General features: G+C 47.6%; 2 protein-coding genes across 3 annotated transcripts in view; both read right to left on the bottom strand.

Annotated features, from left to right (window-relative positions):
* The window catches only part of LOC311311994 (uncharacterized protein), a 66941-nt gene extending 66086 nt beyond the window's left edge, over window positions 1-855 (bottom strand). Inside the window, exons 1-2 of the mRNA XM_084441825.1 lie at window positions 721-855; window positions 169-554 (exon numbers count right to left, since the gene is read on the bottom strand). Of these exons, the coding sequence (XP_084297951.1) occupies window positions 169-490 (322 nt within the window). The 5' untranslated portion in view covers window positions 491-554; window positions 721-855. The remainder of the gene's footprint in view (window positions 1-168; window positions 555-720) is intronic.
* Window positions 856-2680: 1825 nt separating this feature from the next.
* mios (missing oocyte, meiosis regulator, homolog) lies at window positions 2681-18403 on the bottom strand. 2 transcript variants are annotated; one of them, XM_084442688.1, is made up of 12 exons: window positions 18361-18403; window positions 17019-17897; window positions 16327-16795; window positions 15940-16038; window positions 6993-7247; window positions 6244-6413; window positions 5562-5627; window positions 5200-5358; window positions 4789-4941; window positions 4177-4411; window positions 3708-3837; window positions 2681-3552 (listed from the first exon to the last, which is right to left on the bottom strand). In XM_084442688.1, the coding sequence occupies exons 2-12, from the start codon at window positions 17835-17837 to the stop codon at window positions 3462-3464; spliced, it is 2646 nt and encodes an 881-aa protein (XP_084298814.1). In that variant the 5' UTR covers window positions 17838-17897; window positions 18361-18403; the 3' UTR covers window positions 2681-3461. The 2 variants fall into 2 exon arrangements, with proteins under 2 accessions (XP_084298814.1, XP_084298815.1); XM_084442689.1 differs by having other exon boundaries at window positions 4207-4411.
* Between the last annotated feature and the right edge of the window lie 1812 nt (window positions 18404-20215).

The following is a 20215-nucleotide window of genomic DNA, read 5'->3' as shown; positions in this document are numbered from 1 at the left end:
AGCTAGCAGCTCAGGGACATGTTAAAGTTAGCGGCTCAGGGCTATATTAGGAAATTTAAAAAGTCCAACTTAATGAGAATATTCATATTAAACACATACTATTGTAATACCAAAATATGGCCACACGCAGTACAGATCAGCGTGTCAGATGGACAGAGAGAGCGTTACCTCTGCTGACAGGTGAGTTTGGACACCGGTCAGGTGAACAGGAGCCCCTGTTATCGGGAGACAGTCTCTGTCTTGAATTTGGCGTAGTTTCCCCAATTCGATTTCCAGCGAGGTTCAGTGTCGGGCTAGGGGGACTGGAGCCGAGGCCGTTGCCCGGTCCGTGTAGCGGGCTGGAGCTGCTCTGGCCCCCGCGGAGGAGCTGGTAGGGCACGATGGCCCGGAGGGGGTGCAGACGACAGCTGCTGGAGGAACTGCTGGGGGACCCCGCATTGCTACGACGAACTCTTGACTGCTGCTGAAGCGAGTTGGTGGGACCTGACATTCTGCTTCAATTCGTAGCCTCTCTCTTAAAACAAAACTAAAGTGTATTGCCAAGATTTCCGCTTCTGGGGAAAAAAGAGATAAACATTATTGTTAGCGAACAAACGTAGCTGGCAGTAGCTAACATAGAAGCTAGCTAGCGAACTTCCTTTAATTTTCACTCGAGCTCGAGTCCATTGTGGGCTAAGTTAATGGTGTCGCCGCCGCTGAAGTTGTCTGTGGCAAACTTACCTGAAGAATTACATGTCGACTCATCCCGCGTGTCTCAACAACTTTGAACACAGATTGTTTTATAGTTATTTTGACAGTGAAACATTGTCCTGAACATCGTCTCTCTCCTAGACCCGACCTCTTCCATGCTCTCCGTAATGACAGTTGTATCGCCGAGGCTGCTGGCTGACCCACGTGGGCGGGCTGCGGTGTTTAACCTGGACATGTGGTTGGACAGCTGAACTGTACAGGACCATCACTCATTGGTCCAATGTTTTCTATCGACTATACTTTCATCCAATTACTTCAGTACCTCCGACCCAGAAACAGCGCAGTTTTCGCATGTTTTCGGTGGCGTGTGTGTTTGTCTGTTAGGAGGATTACAAACTACTGCACCGATTTAAACGAAACTCGGTGGAGGAGTGTAGCATGGTCCAACTTCGAACCCCTAACATTTTGGAGTGGATCCGGAACACAGGGCGGGTCCACAAGCCGCCCAAACACGGCCAGCCATTCAATTACCTCCATTCATTTCTTAGACCTGGTTTACACTATAATACCAGACTGATTTTCATGAAACTTGGTATAGGGGTGTAGCATGGGTCAATTAATTAACAACCCATTAAATTTGGAGTGGATCTGAATCACATCAATTTTGGAGTGCACAGAGCCACAAAATAGATTCAGGGGTGGAGGTCTGTGCTCTGTGATGGGTGTATCAGGATTTGGGACATTATCATAAAAATAAAATGATGTAAACATGTGATTGAATTATGTGATAAAACTAAGAATAGTAGAATAGTACCAGATGCATTTTTGCAAAAACCCAAATTATACTCATACTGTGTGTGTTCTTCAAAATAACCAAATTTGCATTCACCAATGGCATTTATCCCCTGCAGAAATCAGTCCACAACCGCCACAGGTTTGTGTAGTTTAAACAACCTTGACACATACCACCCAGACCTACAATATATTAAACACAATGATGATCCCCTCAAAATGTTAGGGATATATCAGGGATGATGAAATTCAAGTAGCTTTTATTTCAAAACAGTACAACACAAACTGAACAGTTGAAACACAATTTCTCAAACCCACTCCATTACAGTTGGCTAAAGGGCCGGCTATAGAGCGTCCCTCATCGATAGAGCGACAGACACTGATGAACACAGCATTAGTTCTCTCCCTCCTTGTCCCATGACTAAGTGCTTTAGCAGCTCTGGTCCAAGCCTCCTGAGTCCAGGCAGGTGGAGGGAGGGTGAGGGAGCAGAGAAGCACAGCCGCTGTGTGGCTGTAGGATCCCTGGGCTGAGGCAGGCCTCATATTCAGACTGGGGGACAGAGCATCCCTGGGCTGATGTGAGGCATCTGCATATTCAGACGGGGGAACAGAGGCCCTCGCTCGTCTGCTCTCTCACCCCTCTCCCTCTGTCTGGTGTTCCGGCAGCTGAGCTCCTTTATGTGAGAAACTATCTGAAGGGCCGTGTTTCTGTGAGGAACCGTCTGGAGGGTCGTGTTTCTGGCGGGTCTTGTTTCTGTGAGGAACCGTCTGGAGGGTCGTGTTTCTGGAGAGTTGTGTTTCTGTGAGGAACCGTCTGGAGGGTCGTGTTTCTGTGAGGAACCGTCTGGAGGGTCGTGTTTCTGAAGGGCCGTGTTTCTGTAAGGAACCGTCTGGAGGGTCGTGTTTCTGGAGGGTCTTGTTTCTGTGAGGAACCGTCTGGAGGGTCGTGTTTCTGTGAGGAACCGTCTGAAGGGTCGTGTTTCTGGAGGGTCTTGTTTCTGTGAGGAACCGTCTGGAGGGTTGTGTTTCTGAAGGGCCGTGTTTCTGTGAGGAACCGTCTGGAGGGTCGTGCTTCTGGAGTCGTGTTTCTGTGAGGAAATACTGCTCAGTATAACCCCCACCAATACTATCCCCCCCGCTCTCAGTACAACCCCCCCCCCGCACTCAGAGTAAACCCCACCAACACTAAACTCACTGGAAACCTCCCCACACTAGATGTTGAGTTGCATAAGGAAACATGGAGACGGATTATTGTCTTTGTGTGCCCCTCCCCTCAGTTACAATCTTTAATGAGGTATCTCTCAAGGTCCTTTTGTAACCCAGAAACAGACAATATAAGTGAAATAAACTATTGGCTCAAATTACCACATCATAAACACGTGTAAGTAATCAAAGTACAATCCTGATTCAGGTTTGTTGAACAGAGGCCATTTATAACACAACCTCCATATTTTTCCATCAGTGATTTCTTAATTGCCATTAGCGAGGTGTTGAGGCTCCATTGCTTAATTCCATACATGCATGTCAGCGACGCCATCTTGCTTCTCATGCCTCGTTACACATTTCTGTTAGGATGTTCTGCTCTTATATCACACATCTGGAACATACATGCAACTTGCTGAGGAGGCAACCCTGGGTGAAAATACTACTCTGAAATCCTTTTAAATACTTCAGCATTTCTTTGGTGGGGGAGGGACCCTGCTAGAGCAAGAATAATCAAGCACATATACGTAATTGCAATTATTTTAAATGGTATTTTGACCCAGATCTGCCTGGAGGTCCACTGATTCCCAGTCCTGTGTGTGGGAGGCACCTCAGGGAACCAGCACACGAAGGTGCTGGAGTCTCTAGGTTCTGGTCCAGTCCTGGGAGAGGGGACTCTAGCTTCTGGTCCAGTCCTGGGAGAGCGGCCTCTAGCTTCTGGTCCAGTCCTGGGAGAGGGGCCTCTAGCTTCTGGTCCAGTCCTGGGAGAGGGGCCTCTAGCTGCTGTCTGAAGGCACCAGGTTCCCTGTGGTGTCCAGCTGCATGCATTTACAGGTGCAGGCAGAGACTGGGCACTCCGTGTGGTCTCTGTTTTTAAGACATAGTACACAACCAAAGGCCAACCAATAAACAACCCATAAAATACACAAGCTATAAAAAAAAGATGACTATTTCACAAACAACGCGTAACTTTGGCGAAGACATTATGTAACATTCTCTCAGCGTTCTCAGTGAGCTCTCACCTGAACCAGCTGAGCATGTGTCCAGCGTGGCCGCCATGGCGACAGTTGTGACACCAGGTGAACCAGTTGTTGAACTGGGCCAGCTTGTTCTCCCGGGTCAGGTCCACCTTCTCATCAGCCTTCCCAGGACCTGCTCCAAACACCAAACACATGTGTGCTTTCTGAGTTTTTATTAGAATATCTTCACTAATATCTTAACAATGGACACTGTTTATTTACTACTTTGCTAATATAATTTGAAAAGAGAGTAAGTCTTAAATAATTGCTTCTCCATACTATAATCTAAAGTTCTTTTGAAGAAAGAAAGAAAGAAAGAAAGAAAGAAAGAAAGAAAGAAAGAAAGAAAGAAAGAAAGAAAGAAAGAAAGAAAGAAAGAAAGAAAGAAAGGTGTGTGTGTGTATGTATCCATCCATCCATCCATCCATCCATCTATGCTGAAGCTAGATCCGTGCCTCTGGCCAGAGCCTACCAGAGTGGCGTGCCATGCCCTGGCCAGTACCTGGGCAGCTGGACACGGGTGTGCCCATGTTCATGAGGCAGAGGGCACAGCGTGGCAGGGGCTTCCTGCAGCCGGGGCAGCTGGTGACCTTTGACTTGGTGGGCGAGCCGCTGACGCCGTACTGGCTGAAGCCGCGGCCCTGGTGGGGCAGAGCGGAGCAGCTGTAGGAGATGGACTTCCCACAGAAGTTACAGCTCACAAACACCTGCAAGGGAACCACACACCGGTCAGCTGGTCAGGACTGAGCAGGCAGCCTGGCTCCTCGTGTTGGGGATGGAACTGGGCCCCTCTCTAGGCCTGGGAAAAACCAGCCCACTACAACAAGTAAAACCAACTCCACCAGGCCGTGGTCCAGACTGAGAGTAGCGTGTTGACCTACCACCCGCAGATAAAGCAACAAACTGACAGCACTTTCCTGCAAATACTTACACTGTAATGTAAACTCTTATTCATAGTCAGTTCCAAGCCTATGTAATACACATAATGTGTTCCTTCATGTATAATTCTGTAGATAACCCCAGTGTGTCTTTGTGCGTGTGCTAGCGGTTTGGAGCTTGGGTCATGTGACCCAGTGTGACGTGCCTGTGCTAGCGGTTTGGAGCTGGGGTCCAGCTTGCTCCTGTGGATGTCAAACTCTGCCCGTTTGTGCCAAAACCGCCAGGCGTCCAGCAGGTTGCGGTAGTTCTCAATCCAGCTCTGGACACGCGGGTCTTTCACCACCTCACCTGGGGAGCCCTGGAGGAGAACAGTCTGGTCAGGGACTCAACCTGGAGGACAGTCTGGTCAGGGACTCAACCTGGAGGACAGTCTGGTCAGGGACTGGAGCAGGTGGGACGCGGGCTTCAGCACATACTGTCGGACATGGTTTTAAACAGCAGTGGATCTTAACTTAATTTCAGCACCCATACATATTTGCAGGTATCAGCAGCTGATGGTCCTGAATGGAACAAGCTGTTTATTCTGGTATGCATGTTTTTGTTTGGACTGCTGTACCTTGAGCATGCAGAAGCTGGCGGTCTGGACGTCCCCGGTGCGGTCCACGTAGCTCTCCATCAGGTCCACGCCGTCCTTGGTCAGGCCCGTCAGTAAGATCCCCTCCAGGTTCCCCGCCTCTTTCATCTCATTGGTCAGCTTCTCTATGTAGCGAGGCAACTGCACCAATCACACAAAAGGACAGAACATCAGAACCATCAGAGCAGACCTGCAGAGCAGCAGTCAGACATAATGTAGGATAGAATATTATGCAATATACATTAGTTGTAATGTAAATAATGTATGTACATGATATAGTAAGGATATAATAATACAAATAAGGATTTGAAAGGAGTAGCTGAAATGAAGAGTAGTCATGGTACCTGGGCATCACTCAGGAACATGCAGGCGAAGGCCACTCTGTCTCTCACTGCAACACGGCTCTCGTACTGTTGACCCGGAAAACAAGACTCTGTAAACATCCTCTCTACAGCCCTGGGATCCCACAACCCACCCCTCCAAAAATAATACCCCCCAGCAGTACCAGACCCACCAGGCCCCCCAGCGGTACCAGACCCACCAGGCCCCCCAGCGGTACCAGACCCACCAGCTCACACTGATTCATCCTGTTTGTATCATCAGAAGCAGCGTGCTTGCCTGTGCGTATTTGCCCCAGCAGGAGACTGTTTACATGTTGGAGGTGGTCCCCCCCCCTCGTACATATCAGCACTCCCTCATAGCATCCCCCCATATGCACCAGTACTTCGTTGTAGGCCCCGCCCCCTCCCCCGTACGTACCAGTACTCCGTCGTAAGCCCGCCCCCTCCCCGTACACAACAGTACACCGTCGTAGGCCCCGTCCCCTCCCCACCAGTACTCTGTCATAGGCCCCGCCCCCTCCCCACCAGTACTCCGTCGTAGGCCCCGCCCCCTCCCCGTACGCACCAGTACTCCGCCGTAGGCCCCGCCCTGTCCCCGTACGCACCAGTACTCCGTCGTAGGCCCCGCGCCCTCCCCGTACGCACCAGTACTCCGTCGTAGGCTCCGCCCCCTCCCCGTACGCACCAGTACTCCGTCGTAGGCCCCGGCCTGGCTGGTGAGGAAGGCGAACATGGCGCAGAGGTAGGGGCTGCTCAGCTGCAGCCTCAGAGAGCTGCACATCTCCCTCCACAGAGAGCTCTTCTCGTCCGTGTAGCCCGAGAGCGCCATGGCAACCACGTTCAGGTTCAGGTCCCCTGGAAGGAGTGTTGTGTAAATGAACTTTGTTTCCAAACAAAACGTGAGCCTAGCAGCTCTGCACACGCATTAGATTATCTTCCATAAGATTGTTCCGGTACATTGTTCCAATCAACCATATCCACACAACAGGCAGATCTGAAACATGTGTTCTGGCTTTTCAGTTAGAGCAGCACATTGAAATATCCTGTAGTAATGTAACAGAGGGACACTTGGGACAGAGAGGCCCAGAGCAGCCGTGTTCACACTCCCTGTCTAATCACCGACCTGTCGGTCACATCCAGGACCTCATTAGAACCTCCACCACAAAACATGACCTGCACATCAGGGGTCTGGTATGATGACTCTACCCTGGGAGAGTAGTGACTACCAGTACGGATCTTAAACTTAAATTCTCCATGGTTGTAGCTGGCCTGTTCAACCAGACTAGAGACCGAGCTAGCCAGATCAGACGACTCCACAGGCTACTGTAGTTTCCATCTAACAGTCGGGCACCTGATAGTTTTGTGTGGAAATTAATGAAGTAAGCAGCCATCGCTATCATATCCTCTGTTTCTAAACAGCGTCCGCTGGCCTACCCTTCTCTGCGGAGGCCCCCGTGTGGAGGATCTGGATGGCTCGTCGGATGTCCATGTTGAACAGGGCCACGGCGGCGGCCCGCTCCCACTCGCCCTCCTTCTCCAGCGAGAGCAGGAAGGGCTCCACGTCGATGCCGGGCCCGGTGCTGATCCAGCCACACAGCCGCAGGGCCAGGCTGCGCTCCTCACTGTGGTAGCGCCGGACGTCCGTCTGCCGCTCCGAGCCGCTCCAACACCGACGGTTCTCCGTGGTCCCTGAGCCGTCAGACAGACAGGTTAGCTCAGTCTGGGCCTGTTATCTCTGACTTGTTACTGAGCTGTATCTGGTTACTGAGCAGGATGAATTAGACGTGTTCACATGGAATCAGGCGCCGTAGACAGCAGAAGGACTGTATCTTCTGGACGGCACAGGGAAATGGAATAGCAGGACGGCAAAACGAAAATACTCATGATGATATGTTGCTATGGTTGTTTACAAAGAATGGAATAAAATGTTTTGACTATTTTTGAACTCCTCAAAAATAGTCTGGAAACGATTTTTGATTCTTTAGATTATTTCTCCCCTTTATCTCCACAGTTGCATGCTGTTACCTCTAGCTACATTCGCTAGCTACTGTGGACACCACCAGGCTATATGACACCATTCGACTAGAAACGATAAAAGCTAGATTCTGTAGGCCGAGGGGAATCCAATGATGTCCACTTCTTAACATTTGATCATTTTTAATGACCGCTCGATGAACTAGAAGTCTACCAATTTCATTCCACTAACGTTACAATAACATATGATGAGACGAGCATCTGGGTTGAGGCAAAAGGGGAGTTTGTTCGTGTTAGCTAGCTAGCGTAAGCACTATATGCAAACAAACACACAGCATAATTACCTACAGTTTCTGCATAATTTCCACAGACAGTTGGTATTGCTTGATCATTCAGAAAGAGTTTATCTGAAAATCATGCATTGTACTGACCCAGGTTGGAAAAGCAACCTTGAGTGATGGCTCACGCACTGCCAGTGTTTTGCCAATTTCAGCGGGAACGTTGCCATCAAAAATAAAATGTATCCACACGGCTCTGCTGTCCTTTGAGCTTGGGAGACGATCTGCTGTGCTGCTTAGTACATCCAAGAACAGAGCATTTTCCGTGCGAAGACATTATGCTACAGATGTGGGAACATAAGAATGTAACTTGACCCGCGGTATTCTAACAGGCGCTTTACGGCATTCCGCACCACCGCTCGCCTGCCCATAGGGGCGCAGTAATACCACTCATTGACCCATTGCTGTAGCTCATCTCGCACATTAGATGAGCCTACCGTTCTCAAACTCCTTGTTCTCTGTCTGGTTGTAATTTAATTATTACGAACAAAGCCTATCTATTTATAGTTTCTATCTCTGTAACTGTCGCCGGGTCTATATCTGTTAACTGTCGGGACAAGTAGAAATTTAATACATTAGGCTAACTGAGTGTTCTCATATGGAACATGGCATCAGGACGAGTAAGATGGCTAACGGAGATGACCAGAGATGTGTTTGAAATGGTTCACTCACTCCCTATTCCCTATTACCATGGATGTATTGAGTGTGACTCATAGTGAACTACATGGGGAATGATTTAACAGTTTTGGGACACTACATGGAATGTAACTGCGTAAGATATTCATGACTCAAACAAGCAGACGCGCCGATCACTGATGGCAGCAGGTTGAAATATCAGGTAGTATTCAGGTTCCATGTTTAGTTTAATGATAAATCCCATATAAATGGTTGGAATTATAATGATGTGCAAGTGTGATTTTGTCAACTTTAGTGCTGTCTGCTAATAGCAGGCTGTGAAGCTGCACGATAAGACCTTGATAGCAAGTTAGCTCACGACAGCAGCTTCCATAATATTAACGGTACCTGTCGGTGGCTAAAAAGCAGATAGCTAACTTTACAACGATACTTGTTTGAACACAAATAGCTTAACCTATAGGCCTACATAAAAACAATAGCCTCAAACCATGTTTATTTACAATGTTTTTTCTTTCATTGATAGCATGCCAATAGTTAGGGTGAGGAAAACGACGCGCGGTCTCTTTAGCCCTGAGACCATCAGGCCGGCAGCTCAGGAGGTCGTTGAAGGCTATGATATTATGTCTAATAATACATTTGTTGAAAGTAAAGAGAATTACATGCCAAAAAAATCAGATAGGACACACTTTGCAGCAGTGCAACTTTTGCCCCTCTCCTATGAGACTTTTGTCCCGCTCGGCAGGGACAAAAGGCGCATTGCGCTCCGTTCTCGCCCTATTTATGTTAAACTCTTATATCCTAGCACGAACATTACAGTTGATAATAGTGAAGGACATGTGCAAGTTCTTTGTCATAAAATGTGGAATCTCTATCTCTATTAATTTCGGAGTAAATGGAATCAAACTAAAAAGTGTGACTTTTGACCCGGTTCTCCCCTACACACCAGTTAGCTAGCAACTACGTGGACACAGGCTGATCTACTATACGGAATTGGACCGAGGAGTGTTCTCATATGAAACTAGGCTAAAACAGTTGTTTCAAGACCAGTAGTAACGTTTGTGGTTTCATTTTTGTCCTTCTCTTGGCTATTCTTGTTGGGGTGAATTTACCAAATGTTTCAAATCGCCGGACGAGATGCCCGCTTCTATGACTGGATCTACAGCAAACAAGCATAACAGTGCGTCATGAAAACCGACGACTTGCTACATTAGGCTAACTCCTGGAATACCCCACTTAAGGTCTTTCATATTGAAATTATCTTGATGGTCTGGGGAGTTGCGAGACGTGTTACGCACTGGGGAGTGCATCAGTCGTGAGCCTTGACAGTAGGCTACCAGCCTGCGCTGCGCTCAGCACAAAGTTGGATGAATGGATGGACTAACTGGAATTCTGGAAAATGTTTATTGCGCTCTAAAATCATGAAAGCATAAATGTAAAAATGCAGCAACAGAAGTAGTCTAGATGAGATGGTGGTTTAAATGAATGGCAACACGTAGCCTAGAGGAAAACATAAATTGAGACTGGTGATAATGCTGATAATCTACAGTAGGGCCTACCTCTGGCTGAGTTCATGGTTACAACCATTCATCTCTTACACATGGGCCTATACAATACTTGCACAATCTACTTTGGACGTTAAATCCATCCATCTATCAATCAAACTAGCGAATTCAATCCAACACCTGTGGCCGGTCATGGCAAAGCACCCGCTAACGTAGGCTACCCTCCTCCCTCATGATCCAGGGCTAGGAAACCGGTCCATCCAGTTTATTTGAATATAAAAGAATTTGGGGGGGGGGGGGTTACAATAGTCTAGTCCAGGTTCGCTGGCGAGTGGCGAGCTAGTCAGATGGCGCATGCATGTGTGGACATTGTAGGCCGATTCTGTAAAACCTAAAGAATAAAAGTAGGCTACGTTCAACATTCATTGGAGTGGACCAGTTGGATAGGCTAGTCTAATCTAAATAAATTGAGGACCTGTATTTTCAGTGTTTGCTGGTAGCGAATGCCACAGACAGACAGGGAGGAAATCTATTTGTTTCATTGTTTCATTGTTTGTGCTCTGTATGCACAAGATAGTTAATGTCCGGATATAATTGGCAGTAGGGCGGGAAAAAACCCTATCAAAGGCCAAGATTAGAAGGGATTTGAAGATGTAATTGGTCATTTTAAATGGGCCTACTTTATCTTTTGATGCCTATTTGAACGGACTGCATCGATCAATGCAATGACTCTCCATGTTTTTCAGTTTTACCCTTTTCATCAATAAAACATCATTTTTACAACCATGTCTCATTGATTGGGAAGGCATTTAGAGCTGCCGGTCTATTAGCCTACATTCGGACTCAGAGGATGACATAACTGTTTATTGAGAAACAATTGCAGGCTGGGCTATATAAAGAAATACCACAATGCATGTAGTCTAGATATATTACATTATGGTTAGGCTATAGCCTACACTTTATGGTAGACTGCCCTCTCGCTCGCTAAGCAGGCTACATTGTGGCTGTTTTGTTCATCGCAGAAGCCAATAGCCTAGGCTACACATTAAAAAAATGTGTTTTTTTTATAGGCCTAGAAGGAATCAGAATATGTGGAAATTTAATTTTAGCCTATTTTAATACAATTCAAATTCTGCTTAGAGGGAATTATTTTCAACGGACATTATGACCTGAGCATAATTAATAATTATCTAAGTTAATATAGGCCTATGAGAACACAACGCTTTTTACGATAGGCTAGGCCTATGCGTCTTGTGATTGTACTGTAGCCTAGGCTACAACTTAAGGCTTATTAGGCCCTATTGAATTCCTTTTATAGCCTACTAGGCGACTCATTATTATTGAATTATCTAGTTGATATATGAATTAAACAATAAGCCGTTTTAATGGCTATGGGTTACTAGTTGTAGCTATACACGAGTTGATGCGCTCTGCTCTTACGCACGGTTGAGGCGGCAGCTCAAATACACTTCGCACATATCCTCTGCTATAGCCTCTCACAGACAGCTATGGTGCACTTCATGCATTGGTAGACAGTTCTGTTCTTGCTGCAGCTTGTCTTCACCATGCAGGTATTTTGGTGGGGGTATTCTTCTGTGGACACTGCGAGGGGCGCCGCCGGTGGCTGTTTGGACGCCAGAGCGCGCAGCTCTTCAGCCAACTGGAGGATGTCGCGTCTGGGGAGGCTCTGCGTCTCTCCACCAGTCCCCAGCGAGTCCAAGCTCCCCCAATGAATAATACTTATTTATAATAGCCTACGTAGCGTGAAACTGTGCATATAATAGGCTGTAGCCAGCGCGAAATTGCGCATTCCCTATAGCCGTTCATGGAACGGCTGGCTGCCGGTATAAATAAATAAAAACATACACGATATTTTCTTATTTGAATGATCTTGAATATATATATATTCAAGATCATTCAAATAACAAAATATTGTGTATATTGTGCATGTGAACGCACTCACTGTCAAACCTGCCGCTATCTATGCACAAGATAGTTAATGTCCGGATATGATTGGCAATGAGTGATCTTTACTCATGGCGACTATGTAAATTTTGTATGGATCCACAAGTCGATCAAGCTTATTTTTTATTTGTATCGTGCTGAAGCCATATAGCCTACTGCGCTCAGACTTGGCTACATTAGCTGGTGCCCCGTCTTCAAATTTACTTCCGGGGTTTACGAGTAGCCTACCAGTTGAATGCGTTCCAGAAACAAAACGCAAAACCCCCACGTTCACCACATCTTTACTAACAAATATATTTACAATACTGTTATTTTGCGCATTTGACCTAACAGCCACCACGTCTTGACCCGACGTCAGTTACCGAGATAGATAGGCTACTGTAGGCCTAGATATAGGTGTTCGTAATAATTAAATTACATCCAGATGGAGAAAACGTGTTTGAGAACAAGGTAATAATAACAATTAAACGTTATTTGTATAGCACCTTTCATACAGATAAATTCAGCTCAAAGTGCTTTACAACAGAGCATTTAAATTAAAGAATGTGAAACTTAATGATGCTTCATTCGTAGACTATAGGAGAAAAACACTGAGCCCAGCCTGCTAAATCTACTCAAAGATGCCACCTGGCGGTGGTGCATCACTAAAACGAAATAACACCCGTCTGAAATCCCACAAGATTTCCAACGGGATTTCCCTGCCAAATACCGCGAAGGTGAAATGCTGCAGCATGTGACATTTCTAACTTCCCACATCTGTAGCTAGCGGGGTCCCCGACTGTGATGTAGAGTGACACGGGAGATTTGAATGGCTTGCAGGAACTGACTTTTTCTTTTTTTTTTCCAAATGTTTTTATTTCGACTGACCACAACAAAATGACTGGGTTGTTTCACGTCATACTTTGTGTGTTAGTAGGCCCATCAGAGACTAAAATGTACATGCAAAAACAATGAAAAAGTTAGTTTTGCAAACGTAGACCCCTTTAATAATATGAATTGGTATTGTATTTTATATAGTTGGAAAGTCTGATTTGTCACCTTTACCTGTCAACAAGGTACAACTAGTGAGGATTGTGCATTTGTGGAATGAGCAACACAGATAAACGTGTGGGTAGCGCCCCCCTAAAATGTGCCAAAATCCCCTGCAATATTCTGTTGGTATTCACTCTGGTTTTGAGCTTCAAGTGCTGCAAGTTGTGTGCCAGTCACAGGTGTATGACTGGCACCTGACTGGCCCCTAATTGGCATCTGATTAACAGCACTTGTGTGCATGAGTCCGGGAACTTTGTTGAGTTTGTATGTGGTCCAAGCATCAACATGCCACGTTTGTCCCTTCAGGATAAGGCCCGTGCAATAAGGCAACTGGAAGCTGGTGTTCTGGTACGCAGAGTGGCAGCATTATTTGGTGTCAGCCCTGTGGTACCATTTCCAAACTTAGGACCAAGTTCCGTGAGACTGGTGAAGTCTAAGACAGACTGCGAAGTGGGCGCTCCAGGAAGATGACACCCCGACCCTTGCGTCACTGAGGAACCATAGGCTTTCTTCCAGAGAAGATTTGCACAACGGTACCACAGACAGATCTCTGATCAGACGGTAGGAGCAGACTGCACATGGCCAGTCTTCCACAGACAGATCTCTGATCAGACGGTAAGAGCAGACTGCACATGGCCAGTCTTCCACAGACAGATCTCTGATCAGACGGTAGGAGCAGACAGCACATGGCCAGTCTTCGTGCTTATAAGGCTGCCAGAAGCCTGCAATGACTGCCCTTCACCGTCAGGCCCGTTTGTGCAGGTGTCAACAGCACCGACCATGGAACATAAGAATGTAAATGGTAAATGGACCACCTTAGCGGCACTCAAAGTACTTTACAATGGCCTCTCATTTACCCATTCACACACACATTCACACACCAATGGCGGCAGCTGCCATGCAAGGTGCTAACCTGCTCATTGGGAGCAATTTGGGGTTAGGTGTCTGGCTCAAGGACACTTCGACATGTAGACAGTCGGAGCTGGGATTCGAACCGCTGACCCTTCGATCATTGAACGACCCACTCTACCAACTGAGCTACAGCCGCCCCTGTGGGGCAACGTCATGTTCAGTGATGAATCAAGGTTCTGTCTGTGGAAACTGGATGGCAGGATCAAAGTATGGAGACGGTGTGGAGAACACTAGGCAGAGCGCTGCAGAGATCGCATGACATCTTTCAATGGGGGCAGTGTGATGGTGTGGGGCGGTATCTCTCTCAAAAACAGAACCTGTCATCATTGAAGGCATCTCAATGCAGTGAGATATCAGAATCGGGGACCAGAATCAGGCACCTAACTCCAACCTCCAGGATGACAACTCGCCCCCACAGAGCCAGGATTATCACAGAGTAGCTCCAGAATGTGGGAGTGGAGAGGATGGAATGGCCTGAGTCCAGACCTCAACCCAGTTGAACACTTGTGGGATCAGTTTGGGCGTGCTGTACGTGCTTGAGTGACCAACACTGGTTGACCTTCAACAACTCCTGGTTGAGGAATGGGATCCCATCCCACAGAAAAATGTGACGAGGCTGGTGACCAGCATGAGGAGGAGGTGCCAGGCTGGTGACCAGCGTGAGGAGGAGGTGCCAGGCTGGTGACCAGCGTGAGGAGGAGGTGCCAGGCTGGTGACCAGCATGAGGAGGAGGAGCCAGGCTGGTGACCAGCGTGAGGAGGAGGTGCCAGGCTGGTGACCAGCGTGAGGAGGAGGTGCCAGGCTGGTGACCAGCATGAGGAGGAGGTGCCAGGCTGGTGACCAGCATGAGGAGGAGGAGCCAGGCTGGTGACCAGCGTGAGGAGGAGGAGCCAGGCTGGTGACCAGCATGAGGAGGAGGAGCCAGGCTGGTGACCAGCATGAGGAGGAGGTGCCAGGCTGGTGACCAGCATGAGGAGGAGGAGCCAGGCTGGTGACCAGCATGAGGAGGAGGAGCCAGGCTGGTGACCAGAATGAGGAGGAGGGGCCAGGCTGGTGACCAGCATGAGGAGGAGGAGCCAGGCTGGTGACCAGAATGAGGAGAAGGAGCCAGGCTGGTGACCAGAATGAGGAGGAGGAGCCAGGCTGGTGACCAGCATGAGGAGGAAGTGTCAAAAAGGCCAACAAGTGTTGTTTTTTCCTTAATACTGTGAAAGAGTGCAATCATCCGATTCACCAAGCAACTCAAAACACGGGTGAATACCAACAGAAGAATATTGTAGGACATTTTTGGGCTACGCTGCGCTACCCACATATTTAGCTGTGTTGCTCATTCCATGAATTCACAATCCTTAAGTTGTACCCAAGTTGTACCACGTTGCAAAGGTGACTAATCTGGCTTCCAACAATATAAAATACAATACCAATTGGTATTATTAAAGGGGAGAAATAATCGACCAAAATAACGTTTCCGAGTTTATTATTTTATGCAGTGATTCTAGTAATACATGTAGCTAGAAAATGCAGCTTTCTTTCTCTGTTCTTGTGGTCGTCCGTGTTCTCTCCAAGCTACGTGACGTGCGCTTCTACACACCGTCGCAAAGGACGGCAAAAAGTTATAATATTTGAACTTTGGATGCGGATGTCGTCTAACGTCGCAGAGGCCAGCATTTCCTGCCGGCCTCATCGATTTTTAACATCCTGCTCTCTTCCACTAAAATTACATCCAGTTTGCCATTACCGTCTTCCGGACTGCAGGTGTCGACAACACAGCTTTAGGTATGTTTCCGCTCCGTCACCATGATTACTGCCGTGTTTACTGGGATGGTGTGTGGGGGAGGTGTGTGTGGATAGGCATGTTTACTGGGATGGTTGGTGGGGGGGTAGGCGTGTTTACTGGGATGGTTGTGGGGGGAGGTGTGTGTGGTACTGGGATGGTGTGTGGGGGGAGGTGTGTGGGGAAAGGCTTACCCCACGCTGGAACCGTCACACCACAGACTGTCATAGATGAGTGGTACTGCTCACCTGAGCTGGTGGTGACAATGTTCTTGATGCCTGAGTACACCAAGAACGGTCTGGTCCCCTGCTGCCTCAGCTGCATGTCCTCAGTGTACTGCTTCATGAGTGAAACTTACATAGGAAATGTAGCAATCACCTCTTTTGATACAATGGCAGTCCAGCATATAGCAGGAAACCAGCTCAGAGGGTTATCGTGCTTCACTGTGAAGCATTTCAGCTCAAACACAAATACACAGCAATGGAACCAAATTACCAGCCAAGGGTCTACTACTACTAACATTAGGAAATAAAGTCTCCTGTAGTCAGATGTCCTCTATCAGTACAACCACCACCTCCTCCAGATAAAACCTCCCCTGATTCTCTCCACAGCCATGGCCACAGAGTAAAGGATATAGTAGAGGTCGTACCACAGGGACTTGAGCTGGGGGTCGTCCCCCCCGGCCAGCAGATGGTTCTTCCAGACCTGCGCCGTGTCGTGGCCATACCTGGACTGGGCCCTCTGCCTCATCTTAGTGGCGATGTCCTTCTCCGCCGTGCCCTCCTCGCACTCGTACAGGTGCCTGCCGCACGCCCACATCAGCGAGGGGGTGGAGCTCCAGGCCAGCGAGATGCGCTCAAACACGGTGAAGTCGGTCATGGCACGGCTGGCGGCCGCCACCACCACCATGCGGTTCTGGGAGGAGGGGTGCCAGGCGAAGCTGCCCACCAGACCGTCGCTGGGCGTCACGCTGCGCTCGATGATGGTGGGCTCCGTCTCGTCGCCCAGGGGCGTGGGCGTGTGCTGCATGTCGTACAGGCGGATGATGTTGCTGTCGCGCGTCAGCGTGGCTAGCAGGCCCGTGCGCGTGGGGCACCAGGCCACCTGGGGGTTGGGTTGAATGCAGCTTTATTACACAACCTGGCATTCATAAGCCAAGTAGCCAACCACAGAAGAAAACAAACACGGAGAAAGGGGCTGAACATAATGACACAAACACAAGGGCAGCTGAGGGAATACTACTACTACTACTACTACGACTAATACTACTATTACCAATAATACTACTACTACTACTACTACTGACACAAAAGTATCCGGCTGATACCTTGGTGAGGGGCTTGGGCTGCTCGGTCAGCGTGAGCACGGGCTTTTCAAACTTCCTCAGGTCCCAGATGGCCACTTGGCCTTCGAAGAAGGAGGCAACGCGGTCGTGGAAGTGGGGGTCCACCGTCACCCCTTGGATGGCTTTGGTGTTGACAAATGTCTTCTGGCTGGTGTTTCTCAGGTCAAAGATAGCCAGGTTGCGGTGCATGCCAGCCAGGAGTAGCTTCTGGTCTCGCGGCAGCCAGCAGAGGGACAGACAGGCGTCATTCTGGCCCAGCTCATACAGCGGCTTGGTCACCACCATGCCCGAGTCTGTATCCCCGCCCGAGAGCCGGATTTTCTCGCCCGCCATGCTAGTTTCCGGAGAGAACTTACTGCTAATGTCCCATATGAGAACTGAGAAGTCAGCTCTGTGCTTGTCTAGCCCGGCAGCTAGCCAGTTGCTATCCACAGGGTTCCAGGCTAGAGTATTGCACTGGCGGGCATGTTTGGGTACAAACTCCTTCCCCATCAGCTCCTTGCATTTGGAGTTGTGACTCTGGCCCAAGCTAGTGAGGACGACCCTGCCGTTAGCCTGGCCTACTGCTAGCAGGCATTCGGGCTCGTGCTTTGGATACCAAGCCACACACTTCATGTAGGGGGTGTCTGAGTTGATAGCTAATAGTGTAGCAGCTGTTTCTTCGGAGAGTGGGAGAGACCCAGCTTTGGTCTCTGCGCTACCCACAGGTCCGATGCGGTAGAGTCCGAGCTCGGAGTCACAGATGACATAGCGGTCAGGGTGGTGCGGAGACCACAGAATGTCTGGCTTAGAGCCACTCATTATTCAACAGTAGACGGCTTGAATTGTAGAGAATCTTCAAATTGGTTCAAACTTGGTAGGCTGGAAAGAGAGGACATTGAGACATCACAGTGATTTGGAAGTCAAGAAAACAACATTTCCATTTCCTGTCTAGCTATGGTGCTGCGCTTCGTTGGTGTTGGCTTCTGCCATTCTGAAGCATTGCAGATGCCAAAGCTACGTTTAGGCTAATCGAAATAGTTACCTTAGCTTGGACACACGAGACATTGACATATATGTTTCAGCAAGCGTGCTTCTTGGTAGTTAACGAAAGTCCATAAAACGAGAGTTTGCTAGCAAATGAGTAGCTATAGTGAGCTAATAATTGTGCTAGCTAGTTAGCACTAGGTCGTTTACCAGACAAGTCCTCTAAAAAACTTTGCATTATCAAGTTAGCTGGCTACTTCAGTCAGTCCGGATTAACTGAAGTAGCCAGCTAACTTGATAATGCAATGCAAACTTTTGGTTAACATTTTTGTATAAGAGGGTTAAAGAATACACTTACAATTAGACACTCACATGTCAACGTGACGTCTCGCGCAGTCGCTTCTTGCTTGTTATTGTGTTACACCGAAACATTCCCCTGGAAATTCCATTTTGGTAATCGAAGGTTCCGTATACGACTAAAGTATAGTGGAACGCTGGAGAAGCGCACTGTGTCCACGAAGTGGCGCAACAACCCACATAATGTCACAATATTGTATACCTTACAGTGCTATAATATAATAAAACAGTGAATAACGTTAAACGGCCTGCAAAATAATTAGTGACTTTATTAGTTCTACGAAAATGCAGTTTTATTGCAGTTGTTCACTGCAAATTGAAGGGATGGCAATTGTTCCATCGCGACTAGGGTGAATCCTCAAAATGTAAGGGAACGGTATTTCTTGGAAGAGCCTACGGCATGGTGTTTCACTTGAAGAGTATCTGTTTTTCACATTAGGGGGCGTGCGTGGAAGAGGAAATTATTATAGCTGGGACTTACAGCATCCAAACAATCTCTATGCAAAACATGTCGCAACAGTATTGTTTGGAGATATATATTTTGTGCTATGCCTATAAATTCAATAAGTAGCCAAAATAAAATCAGTTAATGATCATTGTATTATGTCTGAGTGCACCAGTTGCCAATAATTTCTTGCGTGAAACGGGACATAGGAGATAACACTAGCAGATATGAGTGTGTTCTAGAGGCGCGATTCCCTCGACAGAACACAGTTCGCGCTGAGGACGGGATGAGATGCTGCGTGCGACCGAGGATGGTGGTTGAATTCAAATGAGATTCCAAGTAAGACATTTTTATATTCGATTCCAATATTTTCACCAGACTTTTGTTTTCAATATTTTCACCAGACTTATATTTATTGAGGATGTACAAATATAATGTTGCGCAAAAGTATTGGAGTAGTGGCTGCTTTACCCAGCTGTACGTCCTCCAGTGTGATAATGGAACATCTTCAGTCATAATTTATTTAAGTCATGATAAATAATCATTATTAGAAGTATCATTTATTTTAAGATTTGGCAACCTGATGGCAAGTGATGGTGAATGAGCATATGCTAGCCTAATAGGACTGTAATACAACGTTACTGTCACGTTATATAGGGACCCATGTTGCCAATGTTTCTGCAACGTTGCAGTAAAGTCTACTAGACTTAGGAGGGTAAAGTTATTTTCGACCATAGATGGACGTTGTCACAACATCGCCTGATGGTAACGTTGTAACTTACCTAAGTACACCTTATGTGCAACGTTGCTGAAACCCACTGTGTTAGTAGGTATGATTATTAGTACTCAACTCAACTTAACTCAACTCAAACTTTATTTATAAAGCACGTTTGAAACGACTAAGACCGACCAAAGTGCTGTACAGGTAGGTGAAAAATAAATTTTATAAAAAATAAACAATGACACTTCAAGACACAAGCACACAAACACAACAATACCCACAAAGACAATAATACACACACTAGCCGGGGAGTCATGCTTAACTAGAATTGAAGGCCAGGGAGAAAAAGTGGGTCTTCAATAAAGATTTAAAAACATTGAGGGTCTGGGCGGATCTGATGTGGAGGGGCAAGCTGTTCCAGAGCCTAGGGGCAGCCGGCGCAAAGGCTCGGTCACCTCTGGTCTTTAGCCTGGTCTTGGGCATACCCAGTAGCAGCTGGTCAGCCGACCGTAAGGCTCTGGCTGGAGTGTGGCGATGCAATTCAGCCAGGTACAGGGGAGCCAGACCATTTAGAGCAGGGGTCTCAAACTCAAATTGGCTTGGGGCCACTGCTGGTATCGTCAACTCATAGGAGGGCCAAGTCAACTTCAACTACTACTAACTATAAGAAAGTGCAATATTTCGGAAAAT

Source organism: Borostomias antarcticus, assembly GCF_949987555.1.
Source record: "Borostomias antarcticus genome assembly, chromosome: 8".
Taxonomy (NCBI): Eukaryota; Metazoa; Chordata; class Actinopteri; order Stomiiformes; family Stomiidae; genus Borostomias; species Borostomias antarcticus.
The sequence above is the reverse complement of the archived record's forward strand: the minus strand, read 5'-3'. Positions and strand labels throughout refer to the sequence as shown.